We start from the raw sequence: 16706 nt of genomic DNA, 5'->3' as shown, positions 1-16706 counted from the left end.
GTCAAAGACATCTGATCTTATTTGTTCCCTATGTTTAAGTTTGTTAGCCTGTAATAGATGTGTGATGTTATTTTCTGGCTAAAACTATTTGGATAATATAAATTTCTTTGCCAAATGCTCGGGTCACTAAGACATGTCAAAGGCATCTGATCTTATTATTCCTTACATTTGGTATGTTAGCAAGTCTCCTAGTTGTTAATAATTGAATTATGGAATTTTAGTTTTATATTTTGTTTTGTAACCCAGATTCATGTATAAAGTTAATTATATTTAATATAATTATATTTATATATGTGAGATTGAGGTTAGGGTTGTTATTCATTAAAAATTCTGGTATGTTTCCAGAGATACAATCTTATTTTGCTCCATTTTTAGTTTGGTTCTTTCTTTCTTTAGTTTGTGGCAGGTGTTGAATATATGTGTTATATCTTCTGGAACCCGGCAGTGGTAGCAGTTTGGGTTGTGGGGTTGGGGTCCTATGTGTTGCCCAAAGCTGCTGGTCAATTTGTTTTTTCCGGTATAGATCCTAGTTATGGTTTTTTGATCACTGTTGTTGATTTTAGGTGGTTTTTTATTCCTGTTGATATCTTTTAGAACAGAGTATAATTTCCTGCCTTTGGTGTTTTGGTTCCAGCATTCCTGCCATTTGCTATCAATAAAGTTTTTGGTTATGTCTTTGAGTTTGCTGACACTGTAATTAATGGTCATTGGATTTTTGTTTCACTATTTGATCAGCTAACTCGTTTCCTTGAATGTCAATGTAGGATGGTATCCACATGAATTAGATTTGTTGTTTGTTGTTATATAATTCTTTAATTAATAAATATGTTTGCCTGAGGAAATTTTCTCTTGATTTAGTATTATTATTTAGTATTGATGTTATGACGCTCAGCCAGTCACTTATAATCACTGCTTTAGGTATGTTGTTGTCCTTAATCCATCTGAGGGCTTCTAAGATGGCCCAGAATTCTGCAGTGTAAATAGAGCAGTGGTTAGGTAGCCTTTTTCCCATTTTAATGTTCAGCTCGGGTATTAATGAGTTAAGTTTCCACAGACTTATATCCATGACCTTCCTAACTTGGGTTTATGTAGTATTGCTTTACCAAGTGTTGTTGGCTTACAGTCAGATTTGATGTGCACCTTTAAATGGCTGAGGCTTTGAGTAAAATTGATTTTCAGCATTCAGCAGCATCAGTTTACAGGCGTTTCGCCCCTGATTGTCCATTCTTTTGACTTTAGTTTTCACAGCTTAAGTTTACAAAGAATTGTAGGAATTCACCCAAACTCGGCTTGATTCTTTTTCTTGATAGAGTTTCATTTCCACTATTGCACAGCATCTTTTAGATGAGTTACTGCCTTTGATTTCTCATTCTAATAACATTGGCTGCTGTAACATGACTTTACTTAGAATTCTTGGATTTAATCCAAATTTATGAAGTACTTTTATAGTTACAAGACATTGAATTAGTTTGTGCAACATGACTTTACTTAGAATTCTTGGATTTTTAGCCAAGTTTAGCAAGTACTTTTATATTTATAAGACATTGAATTAGTTTGCTTTCTAGCATTCCGCAACATTATTTACAGGAGTTATGGCCCTTAATTGTCTGCTATCCCTACTTTAGTTTCAGAAGTATTACACTAACATGGTATGTTGGATTTAAACCAAATTTGGCATATGGCTTTATGGTGAGATCGTAAATGAGTTTTATTTTCAGTATTCTATATATCATTTAGAAGAGTTATGGACCCTGATTTGTTTGTCCTCTTAATTTTTGGTTTCCATATAATGTTACTTTAAAAAATAAGGCAGATTTATCATGAGACTTTAAATTGGATTTTCAGTATTTCACAACATTATTATTTGGTTTCATAAGTTCCATTCTGGTCAAACCACGGTAAGCAGGGCTCTTTATGATGCACTACGTTTTTGATGATTCAGAAATCACAGTCATGCATTATTTGTCTCTCCAGCACCAACTTGGTTTTCATTCAATAGATTTATCTTCTTTCTGGATCAATGATCATTAATAGACATTGCCTAGAAAATACCTGGGGAGTTCTCCGAAGAAAATTGTCTTAAAGGTGAATATCTTCATTGGATGAGATTTATCAGTGGTCTTCATGCCAAGGCACATATGATTAAGGGGTTTATCTTGGACTTAATATTTCATTCTTATTATCCACAATTAATGGTAATTTTACAGCTTCTTCATTTAAACAGATTGATTGTAGTGAAGTTCTTTGAGACAGAAATGGCTGGTACAGAATCTTTGAATCAAATGATTGTATCAGTATTTCTATCTTTTTGTTTTATTTTTCATGATACTTAATTTCTTCATTATGAATTATGACATTGAGAAGAAGGAAGAAGAAAAAAACATCCTCCTTGCATGGAAATTGAAAATAAACTCTTTAGCTTCTTCCATATCTATTTTATTTTGTCATAGTTTATTTCTCATTGTTGGGACATTAGTATTGAACACAAAAAAGGACATCAGACATAACCTGACTTAATTGCAAGTCACTACTATTAAACAATCAACAGTTATGAACAGTCTTATAAAGTTACTTTCCTTGACTACTTGAGGTTAAAATATATAACATGACCCATTCAGATAATACATTTGATCTGTCCAAGAAGTAGCCTTTAAATTGTTCTTTAAATGCAGAAAATACTCAAGTTTTGTGACAAAATATTTCAGTTTACCATTTTATTTCTTTTCAGCAGGATTCGAAGCCACAGCCCCCACCCCCATTGTTTGGAGATGACGATGACGATGATGAATTGGATTGGCTCAGCTAACATGGTACCAACATTATGGAAGTTTATTGTCTAGTCTATTGCAGCATTAGTAACAATAAGAAGTACTTTAAAACGTAACCACCACTGGTCTTTGGATTTATGGTCTGTAACCACCACAAAATCCATGAAAACCCACAAAATTGGCACACCATGATAAAATGTTGAATTCACATGCATCACTGAATTTGTCAGCTGAGTTGAATAAAAGCTGCTAACTATTTGCTGTCTAGATAATGTCAGCTAACATGATAAAAATGGCTAATTATTTACTGTCTAGATAACCTGTCAACAAAGCTGGAAAAAAAACCAGCTAATTATTTGCAGTCTAGAAAACATGTCCATTGAATTGAATAAAAGCTGGTAATTATTTACTGTCTAGATAACAACATGTCAGCTGATTAGAATGAAAGCTGCTAATTATTTACTGTCTAGATAACAACATGTCAGCTGATTAGAATGAAAGCTGCTAATTATTTGCAGCCTCAATAACCTGACAATTGTCTGATTTCTCTTTGGTCTGTGTTTTATATGGGATTTATCTAAATCTCTAATCTCATTAAAATTAGCAACAAATCTACGTGTACATCCCATATGAATATAGTCATAAAGAATTTTTCTGTAAGACACTGTGATAAACATTTGTCAATACATATCCACCCCTCTGCTGTGGGACAGTCATTGTCCTACATATCCACCCATCTGCTGTGGGACAGTCATTGTAAATACATATCCACCCCTCCACTATGGGAGTCATTGTCAGCACCAATTCATGCCTCTTCTATGGGAGTCATCATCAATACATATTCAACCCTCCTCTGTGGGAGTCATTGTCGATACATATCCACCTCTCCGCTGTGGGACAGTCATTGTCAATACATATTCACCCCTCTGCTGTGGGAGTCATTGTCAATACATATCCACCCCTCCTCTGTGGGAGTCATTGCCAATACATATCCACCCCTCCTCTGTGGGAGTCATTGTCAGTACAAATCCACCCCTCTGCTGTGTGAGTCATTGTCAATACATATCCACCCCTCTTCTGTGGGACAGTCATTGTCAATACATATCCACCCCTCCTCTGTGGGAGTCATTGTCAGTACAAATCCACCCCTCTGCTGTGTGAGTCATTGTCAATACATATCCACCCCTCTGCTGTGGGACAGTCATTGTCAATACGTATCCACCCCTCCACTGTGGGAGTCTTTGTCAGTACAAACCCACCCCTCTGTGGCATCGCAGTTAACACCCATCTCAGCACCATGAGTCTTTATAAATTCTCCCAAACAGCCCCTGCATGAATGACATCTGCTTCAGTGAAACCTTCAATGTCACTCTCATTATCACTGTCTTGATCACAAAGGCAGCTCCATGTCCCTTTCTATACATGTAACACCCCTCTATTTATTGTCTTAGGAATGATTGCTTTCCATGCTTGATGACCCATGAATACAGCCCCTTTCAAACTCAGACTCTTGAGAAAAGTTGTAACACCTTTTCCACTGTCCAGCATTGACTGTATTAACAGCCATTGGTAATTCTGCTGTAGAAATGCTGATAATTTCTGTTCTAGTGACTGGATTAAATACATTGTTTTAGGGGGATGGTCCACCATGATCTTTCCATCACTTTTTAAGAGTGAATCATTGGGAGGTAGACTGGGAAATTGCCTAACAACTTTAGAGCTCTCTCTCCTCTAAAACCCTGGATCACTGGTGGTTTCTGATGGCAGGGAATAACATCTTGAAATACCACTCCATAAATCCAGTTGCAGTCATCCACGCATTTCCACTATTTCTGTATACAAATGGAGGCTGTCCATGTTCATGTAATGGTAACAAAGAGGAGACATATTTTCCAACATGATGGTTTGTTCTGTGTATGTCAGCTCTGGTAGCTAGAGTTTTCTCTGGTATCATCTAATAACAGAGACCAACCTCATCACAATTGTAAACTCGGTCTTCTGTGTATCCATCACTGTTGAGTATCTCTCTGAGCTGATTTGGATAATTGCATGTGGCTGCCTGATTCATCCAAGCATATGAATTTTATTTTATTCCATGTTGGTGATGGAATCTCCAGTCATTCATGGCTTGTTATGAGTCATTATCCATATTTGTTTTCCATTTTCTATGCGTGGGCCTTGATAATTGTTCCAGCCTTGTTCATGTTGCTATGTAAACCTGGTATACACAGCATCATCAAGTTCTATGTTGTTTGCAGTCTTTGCCCATTATTGTTTGAATCCATCATCATACTCAGCATCATGCAAGTAATCCCAAAATTTCTGCTCATCCTTGAGCCAGCCTCTAGTGTCAGGTCAGAAATTTTGAGTTTACTACAAACTTTCAATCTTGCTTCACCATTATGGACCCTATGTTACAGAACTTTACCTTCACAAAGTTTGCTTTTCACTTTATTTCTTTACTCTCCATGATTACATTTACAAATGATTAGTATACATTACTGATAAATATATATAATTACTTTATTGATGTTAAGTACATGATATGATCAACTGGTGAAAAAAAAATTAATTTTGAGACAACAGCAAACACATGAGCTTATACGTACCTTTAACTATTTGAATGCACCTCCTTTTCTTGACTTGATACAAAAGACATAAAACAACACAGGTCTCTAGCAATTGATTTTTACAATGCAGCAAACACTTCCCAAATTGTAGATGAAAACACAGCTTGCACTTACTTAGATTCTCACAGACAGGTATCGATGTGATGGTAGAGTGACATATTTCAAACAGGTATTGATGTGATGGTAGAGTGGCATATTTCAGACAGGTATCAATGTGATGGTAGAGTGACATATTTCAGACAGGTATCGATGTGATGGTAGAGTGACATATTTCAGACAGGTAGCAATGTGATAGTAGAGTGACATATTTCAGACAGGTATTGATGTGATTATAGAGTGACATATTTCAGACAGGTATTGATGTGATTATAGAGTGACATATTTCAGACAGGTATCGATGTGATGGTAGAGTGACATATCTCAGACAGGTAGCGATATGATAGTAGAGTGACATATTTCAGACAGGTATTGATGTGATTATAGAGTGACATATTTCAGACAGGTATTGATGTGATTATAGAGTGACATATTTCAGACAGGTATTGATGTGATAGTAGAGTGACATATTTCATGTTTTAAAAGAAGAAAAAATGCCGTGGTTATACTGACTACACTGAAACAATTAAAAGATTAAAATGTGAATTTCACCTGACAAGACATATTTAATTGGTACAGTATTTATATTTTTTCAATGTTGAAACAGTTTTGCATTTACCAAAAATTTTGATTGATCGCTATTTCTCCATTTATTATTGTTTACAGTGTATTGAGAATATATTCTTCCAATAATATCTAACAAAATATATGATTTCTTTTTAAAAATTTAACAACCTTGATTCTAACTTTTAAGGCACTAAACCATTTTCTGTTTTTTACAAAAAGCAATGTATCAAGGTTTAATTTACCATTTCTGATTGTGATTTTCTTCAGATTCAACACTTAGGGCCCAATTTTTGGGATCTTTCCTTTTTTGAAAATGGGATCCACGCTGTATACCACATTATAACTGGATTCATGACCCGTTATCAAGGGAGTCAGGTTATACATATATGTATACACAGACACTTCACATAGGCTTCTGTTGGTAATTTTTATTGATGTGCAATTTACTACACTGCCGTAATTATATCAGGAAAAGAGCACAGATAGAAGCAGTGCTTATATCTGATATGAAAATGTGAATTTTAATAAATAAATAAAACTTTCTTTCTTCTATGTTCTTTCAATCTTGACTATATTGAATGAGTTTAACAATTTTTATGAAAAGATTTTTAGGTAACTGACTATTTGTATGCCTATCATACTGTGGAGTCATTTATTTCATGGGCAACTTATTTTGTGTTTTTGTAAAATTAACAAATTATTTTTCATGAGTACTAAAAAAAGATTCCCCATCTGTCAATCTGTTGTCTTCAAAAGCCATTTCTCTGTCAGTCTGTCAATCTGTCGTCTTCAAAATATATACCCAGAATTCAGGACAATTAGTACTACAACTGAAAATTCACTGTAACTCATATCACCTAAAATTGTGCAGTTTTAAAATTAAGAAGTTATTTTTCAACCCTTATATTATAATTTTGTGAAAATGAGACATGATCACCACTTATGAGATTTTTAAAAGTGTTATTGTACTAAAAATGATTGGATAAAACAACCCTGTCCCCGACAAAGGTGTGAAAATATGCCAGATAATTTTAGGATTTAGGTGGAAATCTCTCTCGCTTGTACATTCCTTACAGGAACTCTAACTTTGTGGATAGCTTTTCTTCAATTTTTATTCTTCTCAAGTCCTGCATGGTAGGACAGCAATAAGTTCTGTCATATTGTGCATGAATCGAGTATACAGTTCCAACATTGGGGAGGAATACCTTTATTTATAGAGCTGATCAAAATAAGCACATTATTTAAATAAGAAGATATCTCTTTCCATGTAAGACTTTTAGAATATGCGATGATCAGTCCACACTCAGCCACCCTAAAAACTATCAGACACTATTTCACACAATACTTTATTAATGCCAACCAAGATCGTGGTTCTTGATATGAAACTGAATAAATCATGCACAAGTACATTTTCAGTTTATGAGATTTTTTTAAAAAACAGAATTACAATTAACATTAAAATCAAACAAAGCATTGGGTCATATCAACATGAGCATTAGGGTCACTATCATACCTTAGATGCGCAACGACTGCTCCGGTGGCCTAGTGGTTAGAACATCCACCTTAGAGATGTGGGAAGTTGTGGGTTCAAACCCAGGCCAAGTCATACCAAAGACTTATACAAAATGGTACTAACAACTGCCTCACTTGGCACTCAGTATTAAGAGGTTAGTGTTAGGGCTGATCAGTCTGGTGTCAGGATAATGTGACTGGGTGGGACATCATGCTACACATCTGTGGCATGATGCCCCAGTCCTAGACATCCCTATTAACTGCCACACTGAAGACATCATTGAGATATGATAGAAAAACTTCGTAAAGCTAACTTAAAAATCCATATCGCACACACATACATGTGACACACCTGCCGTTCAGACTGAAGGAGATCAAACTAATCAGATTTTTAAAAGAAGCATATAGTGTGTGGATGTGCCCCATGTTTTTGCCTCACATCTGCAGTCTGCAATCAATATTTTCAGAATGTTATACAAATCAGTCATAATGGGTTGTTTTTTTTTTAGTTTTAGGGCAATAAAGACTAGAGAATATATTGTATATATAACAGAAAGTTTTGGTGGGATTTTATTTTAATTCTCTATGTAATCATGTCATATAATGTTCTTTGTTGAAAATGTTCTCTACAATATCTGGCATGTGCCCCCATTTCCTTGTTGCAGGTATTTCTCATTTATAATGCTTTGTACAATTGCAAGTCTGGTAATGAATACTGAATATTAATGAACTTAAGAATTCTTTCATTCTTTTTTTTTAAATCTTTACTAGAGTGGAGAGAGTCATATGCGAGGCCAAGAAATTTCCTGATAACAACGACTGTATTGAAGAAATAAAATGAGAACAGATGCATCATGAAGCAAAAGCTTTCTCTTTATTTTTTTATGTTTTTGTTTACAAGTAAACATTGTGTTGTTGAATGTGTGTTTCTGTGATCAGTGATATTTTATTTAATAGTTAGAACTTCAATGGACTTAATGCTACCTACAGTTCCATCTACTGCTCCACAACCCCAGCAGTGCAAGGAGGGGGACGGGTTTGGATTTAAGAAGGTAGTCTAAATTCCCAAGTTTTTAGCAGGTTATGGGGGTGACATTCAGAATGTTTGCAAAGGTGGAATGGGGCTGAAATTTGAAGTTATGCCACTGGTGGTGTCAAGTTACAGAGAGTAGTTTTTATATTTATGAAAAGTATATATGTTTAAAATAGGTGACTAATTATCCCAAATGTATGTATGAATGATGTGTAACATGTGATAGTCATGGATTCATTATAAATTATATTGGAAATAATAGGTTTGTCATATACTTTATTGATGAATTTAAAAATGAAAGGAATAGGAGTTCCCACAAGGAATTTTATTTTACAATTTACAACAACATTTGCATTATAAATCTAACATTGTATATTAAAAGACATGTTAGCATTGGCTTAATAAGCTGTCACAATAAAAAATATTACATGCATATTGGCAGATTTTCTTTATTTATGTTCAACTGGGAGACCAATTTGTGAATTGATGGCAAAGTTTTCTACAGAAAGAAATCTATGGGTTGATGGCACTGATAGATAGTCTGCATACATAGACTGGGTTGATGGCACTGATAGATAGTCTGCATACGTAGACTGGGTTGATGGCACTGATAGATAGTCTGCATACATAGACTGGGTTGATGGCACTGATAGATAGTCTGCATATGTAGACTGGGTTGATGGCACTGATAGTCTGCATACGTAGACTGGGTTGATGGCACTGATAGATATTCTGCATACATAGACTGGGTTGATGCACTAATAGATAGTCTGCATACGTAGACTGGGTTGATGGCACTGATAGATAGTCTGCATATGTAGACTGGGTTGATGGCACTGATAGATAGTCTGCATATGTAGACTGGGTTGATGGCACTGATAGATAGTCTGCATACGTAGACTGGGTTGATGGCACTGATAGATATTCTGCATATGTAGACTAGGTTGATGGCACTGATAGATAGTCTGCATACGTAGACTGGGTTGATGGCACTGATAGATAGTCTGCATACGTAGACTGGGTTGATGGCACTGATAGATAGTCTGCATACATAGACTGGGTTGATGGCACTGATAGATATTCTGCATACATAGACTGGGTTGATGGCACTGATAGATAGTCTGCATATGTAGACTGGGTTGATGGCACTGATATATAGTCTGCATACATAGACTGGGTTGATGGCACTGATAGATAGTCTGCAAACATAGACTGGGTTGATGGCACTGATAGATAGTCTGCATACGTAGACTGGGTTGATGGCACTAATAGATAGTCTGCATACGTAGACTGGGTTGTATGTAGTTCCATTCATCAGAAGACCATTCTGCCAAAGATTGTTGTAGCCATTTTGACAATAAAGTATTCATCTTTCAGGTCCAGTTTAGACTGAAAGGCTTAAAATACTAATTGTAAATAGATGTTGACGACATTTTATTATGAATAGTAAGTACATACTACTAGCCATATCTGCTAGTGTATCCTTTTTGCATGATGATATATCAATAAAGTTCCTGACTTGAAATTAGCAAATGTAACATTCCTGGCATTTTCTCTCTCTCTCTCTCTCTCTCTCTCTCTCTCTCTCTCTCTCTCTTAACCTCTCAGTATGATTCATTAAGATGTGTGACAGCTAGTTTAAGAGAAAACTTTCCACATCCAGATGAAGCCGAAATAGATTAAAATTGTTGCCTAAGTTACTTACAAGTGTAACTAAATGCAAACAGCATTTAAAAATCAAGGGCTATATGTGAAACTATAACGTAATTTATTTATAGTATTTTGCAATTTTAGTATCATGCTTACATCGGTTAAATGTGTTTAAAGAGACTAACGGCTAGTATGCATTGGTGTGTAACAATAGAAAATGGTTTTCTTAGCAAGGACAGCAGTACTTCCTCCCTTTGAGGGTCGAGGATATGACGATCATGTAACCGTCGGGTGTAAGATCGCAACATTTTCCCTCATCTCCTGATGTATTAAGCCAGGTCTCAGTTAAAGATAAGATTTTGATGTTATGGTCGATGATAAAATCCACCATGGAATTTAATATCATGCCACATGTAATGACTGTCAGTGTAAACAATTTTACTACCTACTTTGTGTTATTGTTGTTCATCTTTGACTTCTTTAAACTGTTATCTTAATAGAAAACCCTCATAATAATACATATTTGACAGACTTTCTATCGTCACTGACATTTTCACTTATATCTTGAGTTGAAATAAAACGTTCTACACCACCTTCTGCACATTTTTGCTTACACAGAAGCAAAATATCCTAAACGCTCTTTATATAACAAGTGTAAATTGTAATAATGATTTATATTTTATTTTCAGAATATACATGAAACTGTTCTGTTAAATCTGACAGTTCTGAAGCTGTTCTGTAACGGGTATGAAATTGTAGGACTATATTGGCTTGGTGAAATTATGAAACTTTGCTATTCATGGAAATATAGGAATTTATGAAATTGTACTGTTCATAACACATAACTGAATTCATGCAATTGCACTGTTCATATAACAATTACGAATTGATGAAAATACAGAGTTACTGATATGAAGTTATGATACTACGTCGTTCATGCAACTCGCCCTATTGCACCGTAATGTGTCGTAACATAAGGAATGAACCTATGTAAGGTGTTTCTTCCAATCTGGCAAATAACCTACCAGAACCTCACTTTCAAGGAGACAAAAGCATAGTACCTTGTCGCCTGAGATGCAAAACCACGCCACATGGCTTCACATAAACAACATCGCTGATTTCACTGACAGTATTACTGGGTTAAGTCACCAAAGCCTGCTTTAGAAACAGCATTTATAGACGATGGCCAATTGTCTGGAATTATCGAAAAGTAAAGTGGTATTCTAATATATGTTACCGTACACCGCATACAGCATAACTTAAGTGCTGGTGCTCTCTCCATTGTCTGCCCCCAATCATTATGTGTATGAATGTAGCACTTGCAAGCAGCCATTGACAATAATGCAGAAGGAAAGTAGCACTTGCAAACTGCCAAACTGCCATGAAAAATACAATATACATTGATAGAATTATGAAAGTAGCACTTGCAAGCAGCCATTTAAAATGGACCATCAAGGAAGATTAGAAAATACTTGCATAGAATTATGGCGGTAATCCCCCTCCATAGATCATAGCTTTCACAGGTTTGCACTCCTAATGCCTAGATCTTTTCTATATATTCAAACAGAATCGGGTAACCACTGGTAACAGAATCAGGTAACCAGGGTCGGATCATGTCAAATGTTTGGGTTGCTGTCTTAAATTTCAAAAGTTCCCCGACTTTTCTTCGAAAGGGCATCAATGCAAAAATCATCTTTTTAATGAAAGTGTGCATAATACCCAATAAACGTGCATAAGACTAAAACGATGGTTAAATTAAAAGTGATAAAGTGATGTTACCTCTGTGTGTGTGTACGGTTGTTTTTGTTTTGGTATTTTAGGGCGGGGGCGGGAAAATCCGAAACAACCCCCAACCGACCCTAGGTAACCCCAAATCTGTGTAAGCATTTTATATTTCTTCGACATATTGCTCCACTGATGGCATTGAAACTTCTATTGAACAAATTGTGATGAAGGATAGTAAAATACATATATTGTAACGAATATCTGAAGTGTCGGTTCGGACTTAAAATGGCTATTCAGCCCTAAACGTATTACCTATTTAAACAATCCCCTCTGAATGTTTATATCTCTTTTACATTTGAAACTAAATCAGCTAAATTCACATTTAAGTAAATGCCATCAGGTTACTTCAAAATTGGAATAATAAAAAACTTCTTAGAGCAATATACTGTCACGCTCTACATTTTGTTTCAACAAAATCCTTTTATATTAATAGATTTATTGTTTAAATTCATTATCTATAACATATTGTCCTAGACTCCGTATGCCCATTAACGTGTTTAATTTAGTATTTAATATATCTGGTAATATTTACTTCGATTTTGACCATCAATTCAGCCACTTAATGGAGAAGACTTTTTCAGTTTAAACCACATCTATTTCAGTCTTAAATCTCTCTTTGCGAGTTTTATTCTTTTGTATATTTCTTATAAACTGTCCCGTAACACGGGACATTATTAACCACTTGTCGATCAACCTGTTTTGCTGGCTTTTGTTTGTTTCTGTGCTAAATTATTCAACCTCGGCATATATCGTGTGAAATTAAGCGAATGTTTTATCTTTTATCGTTTTTATTTTCTCACTCAAATCTGCGATATATCTTAAGTATCTATTACTATTATCGTGTTGTCACACGCATTCATTTTGTTTTTTACGTCCTCTGTTTTTCTGGTTATCTCTGTAAAATCGTTATTTTTCTGAAAATGCTACTTTTTCGACAGAATAACTGTCCATTTACAATATACAAATGTAAACTTTCACTTGTACCAAAGACACATTCTCTCTCGCCCGTTAAAGTATTTCTGTTCAGTTGCATCATTTTCGCTGTAAATTTATGCAAGATCGAGTTTTGCTTCTATGCTGAATGCAAAGTGCTCCCTCAAACCGATGCATATATTGTTTTCCCTTTCTCACAAAAAAAAATCATTCCATCTCCAAATTCAGTGAAGCTCGGCCATCCTGATGTTCTGTATTGTTATTTTCTCTCTTGTTATATTCTTATCGCTCTGTATTGGTTCATCTTCGCTAGCCTAGGTTCCGAGATGTGAACCCTATGTACATCTTGGCGGATCAAACAGTTATTTATGTGCTTCGGGTCAGTGAGTTTCATTTATATGCTACGGCAAACCACCGTATCCAATCAAATTTGAACACTGTTCCTACATGATCAAGACAAGGGGAGCACAATAACTTGAATGGACTCATAAATAAGTAAATACACCCGTAATGGTTTCTGTCTGGTACGTAGACATAGTTTTGATGTTCAACTTGCAAAGTATTCTTTCGAAATCTATTGCCTCCACCATTTTCGGCCAAAATACAATGCTATTGGTTAGATGGCATTACATACTAATGGAGACAATTCATAAATCCAATGGATGTCGCTAGCACAAAGCACTAAAATAGAGGGGTAAATAGGGTTAACATGTCATAACCTTGGCTATCGAAGATGGTATTGGTTGTACTCGATGACTATAAATTGCTCATTGTTGTTTTTTTGTTTTTTTTTTTGTTTTTTTTGTCACTTATTACTTTGATTATCATGACATCAATATCGCTTAGTTTACTAAAAATAAAAGGCGCCCCGAGTGGCCATGTGGTCTAAAGCGTTCACCGTTGCGGATCATTGCCATTTCACCTCTTTCTGCGTGGATTCGAGTCTCAGGTTCAGCCAATGTAGGTATATGTAAAAGCTTGCCAGTAGCTTCTCGTGGTTCGGTGGTTCTTTCCGGGATTTCCCCGGGTTCTTCCTCCACCATTTATACTGGCCGCCATGTATAGCCTAGCTTGTGCTGAAAAATGGCGTTAAACCCTACAACATCAACAACAACTAAAAGCAAGATATGGTTTTACCATGTTTTAACACTTTGTTGTCTTCCATCTTTCCTCGAATACTTTTGCAATAAATTCTATCTTATACTGCAGCGAACCCACTTAAAGCAGCAGGAACAGTTTCACTATTAGCTATTTCGGCAGCACCTCATACTGATCGCTACCAGCTAGCAAGGTCTTCCACTGAATAAAGTTGCTGTATAATAATCATTGTTTATAGAGATTTTTCTCAGTCTGGGCTTAAAACACTTGATGTCAAGGTGTTCCTTTGTTTGTGACCAGTTTGGTGAATTATATTTTAATGTTTATTCGAATTATTTGGATTCAAAAGGATTGCTTCTTTTTCCTGTAAATATTTGAGTGCTCATATAGAATTCTTTGACAACGACATCCCATTACATTTTTGGGGGAAATTCAAACACCAGATTATTGTTTGTGAATAACAATGAACTGTAGACCTTACAGCACCACAAAGGATACAGTATACGTCATCGCATTCCATCTTGGATTCTTCGACGGGACTCGAACTTGAATTCATTAGAACATTTCATTATTGGGACTTCAAAAATTTAATTCGTGGATTATTCTGGAATTATTTTTTTCTTTCTTCATTTTTACAGTATTTTTTCCAGGGAAATAAATTATTTGTTAAATTTTTCAAAGCTTGTCGTTTTCACTCTTTCTCGTGTTACTGTTGATTCGAGTCTAAACACGTAACACACATATATATGTATATTTCGGTGTTGGTGTTTGACTGAAAACTGATTCTTATCATCAGCTTTTGTTTCTTCTCAAACGAATGGTGCATGCTACAGTTAGAAATTAATGCCACACTCTTAGTAATGTTTGTTTGTTGTTTCATCTCAGAATCGTCTGCAAATCAAAGCTATACCATTTTTTAGGCACAAATGTTAAGCCTTACAGCATCGTTGGCTTGATTTTACTTTTTCCTGTATAGTTTTAACAGACGCTTTATCCGTTAAAAGACCATGTGCTTGTTAACTAACAATAAAAGGAATAACGAGTTCGTCAGTTTCTCGAATATATGTGGTTAATGGTGGATCTATTGACATATTAACTTCTTCGAAAGAATACAGTACACAACTATTTGAGCAGATACATGTGTTACAATTTAAGGTGAGTTGATAATAATGCATTTTTTTATTCAGCAGTCTTTTTGTGTTTTTATTTAATTTCATTTTGTACCGGGGTGGGGGTGGTAGATGGGTATCTTTATCACTTTATGTTGTACATGTTTTACATTTTCGTCAGACTAAATACATAAACAATTTTGCTTTTAGAAGAGCACATGAAAAAGACTGAATCATCCTAGAAGGTTAATTTTCTAGTTGAGAAGATTTTAAACATTTCTGTGTACTCTATTTTCCAATAAGTATTAGATACCTTTTGATATCGTGTAATCACATCTGTTACAATGTATGTATTATATATATAGATTGTATTTCGTTTCGTAAACAGCCTGAATTATCGACGATTGTAATAAATCTGCTAATCAGTACTGTCACATTGTTCATTAGATAATCTGCAGACGATTTTTAAATGTTAGCATCTCCAACATTTGCAAATATTTTCTTTTCATTCCTTATTTTCCATTTTTTTTACAAGGGTTTAACTGCCATCTCAACGTGTGCTCCTTTTGTTCATTGTCTGCAAACTCCAATTTTCGTTTCTCGAAACGCGCAAATTTCAACTTCTTTTTCAGCTGCATTATATCCATTTATTCAATGAAGAAATTGTGCTGTTACATAGATTGATGATGTCGAAGTTGAAGTTTTCCGTTATCACTCAGGGGTACCTCTTCTCGTTCAGGGTGAGAGGTTACTCCAATGGCGTAAAACCTCCAGCGATAAAGCATACGTCACATTCACGTATTCTCCAAACAATCTTCGACATCTGAAACGCACCACCCCCCCCCCCATGTTTCTTTCTTTATAACGTCAGAGGTTGGCGAAGACAATTTAGGATAATTCCAATGAAAAGCCTCGTGTTATGATAATGATATAGTAATTGCAGAACCTCTAAGTTTCACTGTATGTTATTTATGAGTAGAAGTAGCTGATAACAATAACAGCTGACATTGACGAAGGTCGATTCCAGATGGAAAGAAGTAGCTTACAATTTTGACACAAAACACTCTGTTTATGTAAAACGTGATTCTCATGGTAAGACTTTGTTCAAATCTCGACAAAATGCAATATCAACGTTTAGTTAGCTCCTAGCAGTCCATATTGGTAAGGATTTGTTAGAAACATTAATATGCCTTAAAACACGCAGTCGTAAAATACAACCAATTCAAGCTCACGAGGAATATAATTGCAACCAGTAGGCATAAAAGAGACATTTAATAAAGATGTCATAGAAGCGGAGACCATAATTGATGAATATCATGCAATATAAAAATGTGAGGAACTCATACATGCATCAAAGTTATTATTTACTATACACGAGGAAACACGTGCATGCGCCCGCACACAGACACACACACACACACACTTTAAAATGTACGAAAATACTAACTGTTGTCTACAACAACTTTTATATCCGGTTAAGTACGGATCGAGGAGGAGGCTATGCTCTATTGGAATGTAAAGATGA

The 16706-nt window shown here is 35.3% G+C and overlaps 1 protein-coding gene across 3 annotated transcripts in view; it reads left to right on the top strand.

Annotated features, from left to right (window-relative positions):
* LOC149779917 (uncharacterized) overlaps positions 1 to 9039 on the top strand; it is a 121428-nt gene extending 112389 nt beyond the window's left edge. For 2 of the 3 annotated variants that reach the window (XM_089936615.1, XM_089936613.1), the window contains exons 30-31: positions 2729 to 2810; positions 8345 to 9039. In XM_089936615.1, coding sequence (XP_089792741.1) covers positions 2729 to 2806 — 78 coding nt within the window. In that variant the 3' untranslated portion in view covers positions 2807 to 2810; positions 8345 to 9039. The remainder of the gene's footprint in view (positions 1 to 2728; positions 2811 to 8344) is intronic. The other variant, XM_089936614.1, reaches the window with a different exon arrangement.
* Positions 9040 to 16706: the final 7667 nt, after the last annotated feature.

The sequence above is a fragment of the Sinohyriopsis cumingii genome, chromosome 16 (genome assembly GCF_028554795.1).
Source record: "Sinohyriopsis cumingii isolate HCF-2022 chromosome 16, ASM2855479v2, whole genome shotgun sequence".
Taxonomy (NCBI): Eukaryota; Metazoa; Mollusca; class Bivalvia; order Unionida; family Unionidae; genus Sinohyriopsis; species Sinohyriopsis cumingii.
The sequence above is the reverse complement of the archived record's forward strand: the minus strand, read 5'-3'. Positions and strand labels throughout refer to the sequence as shown.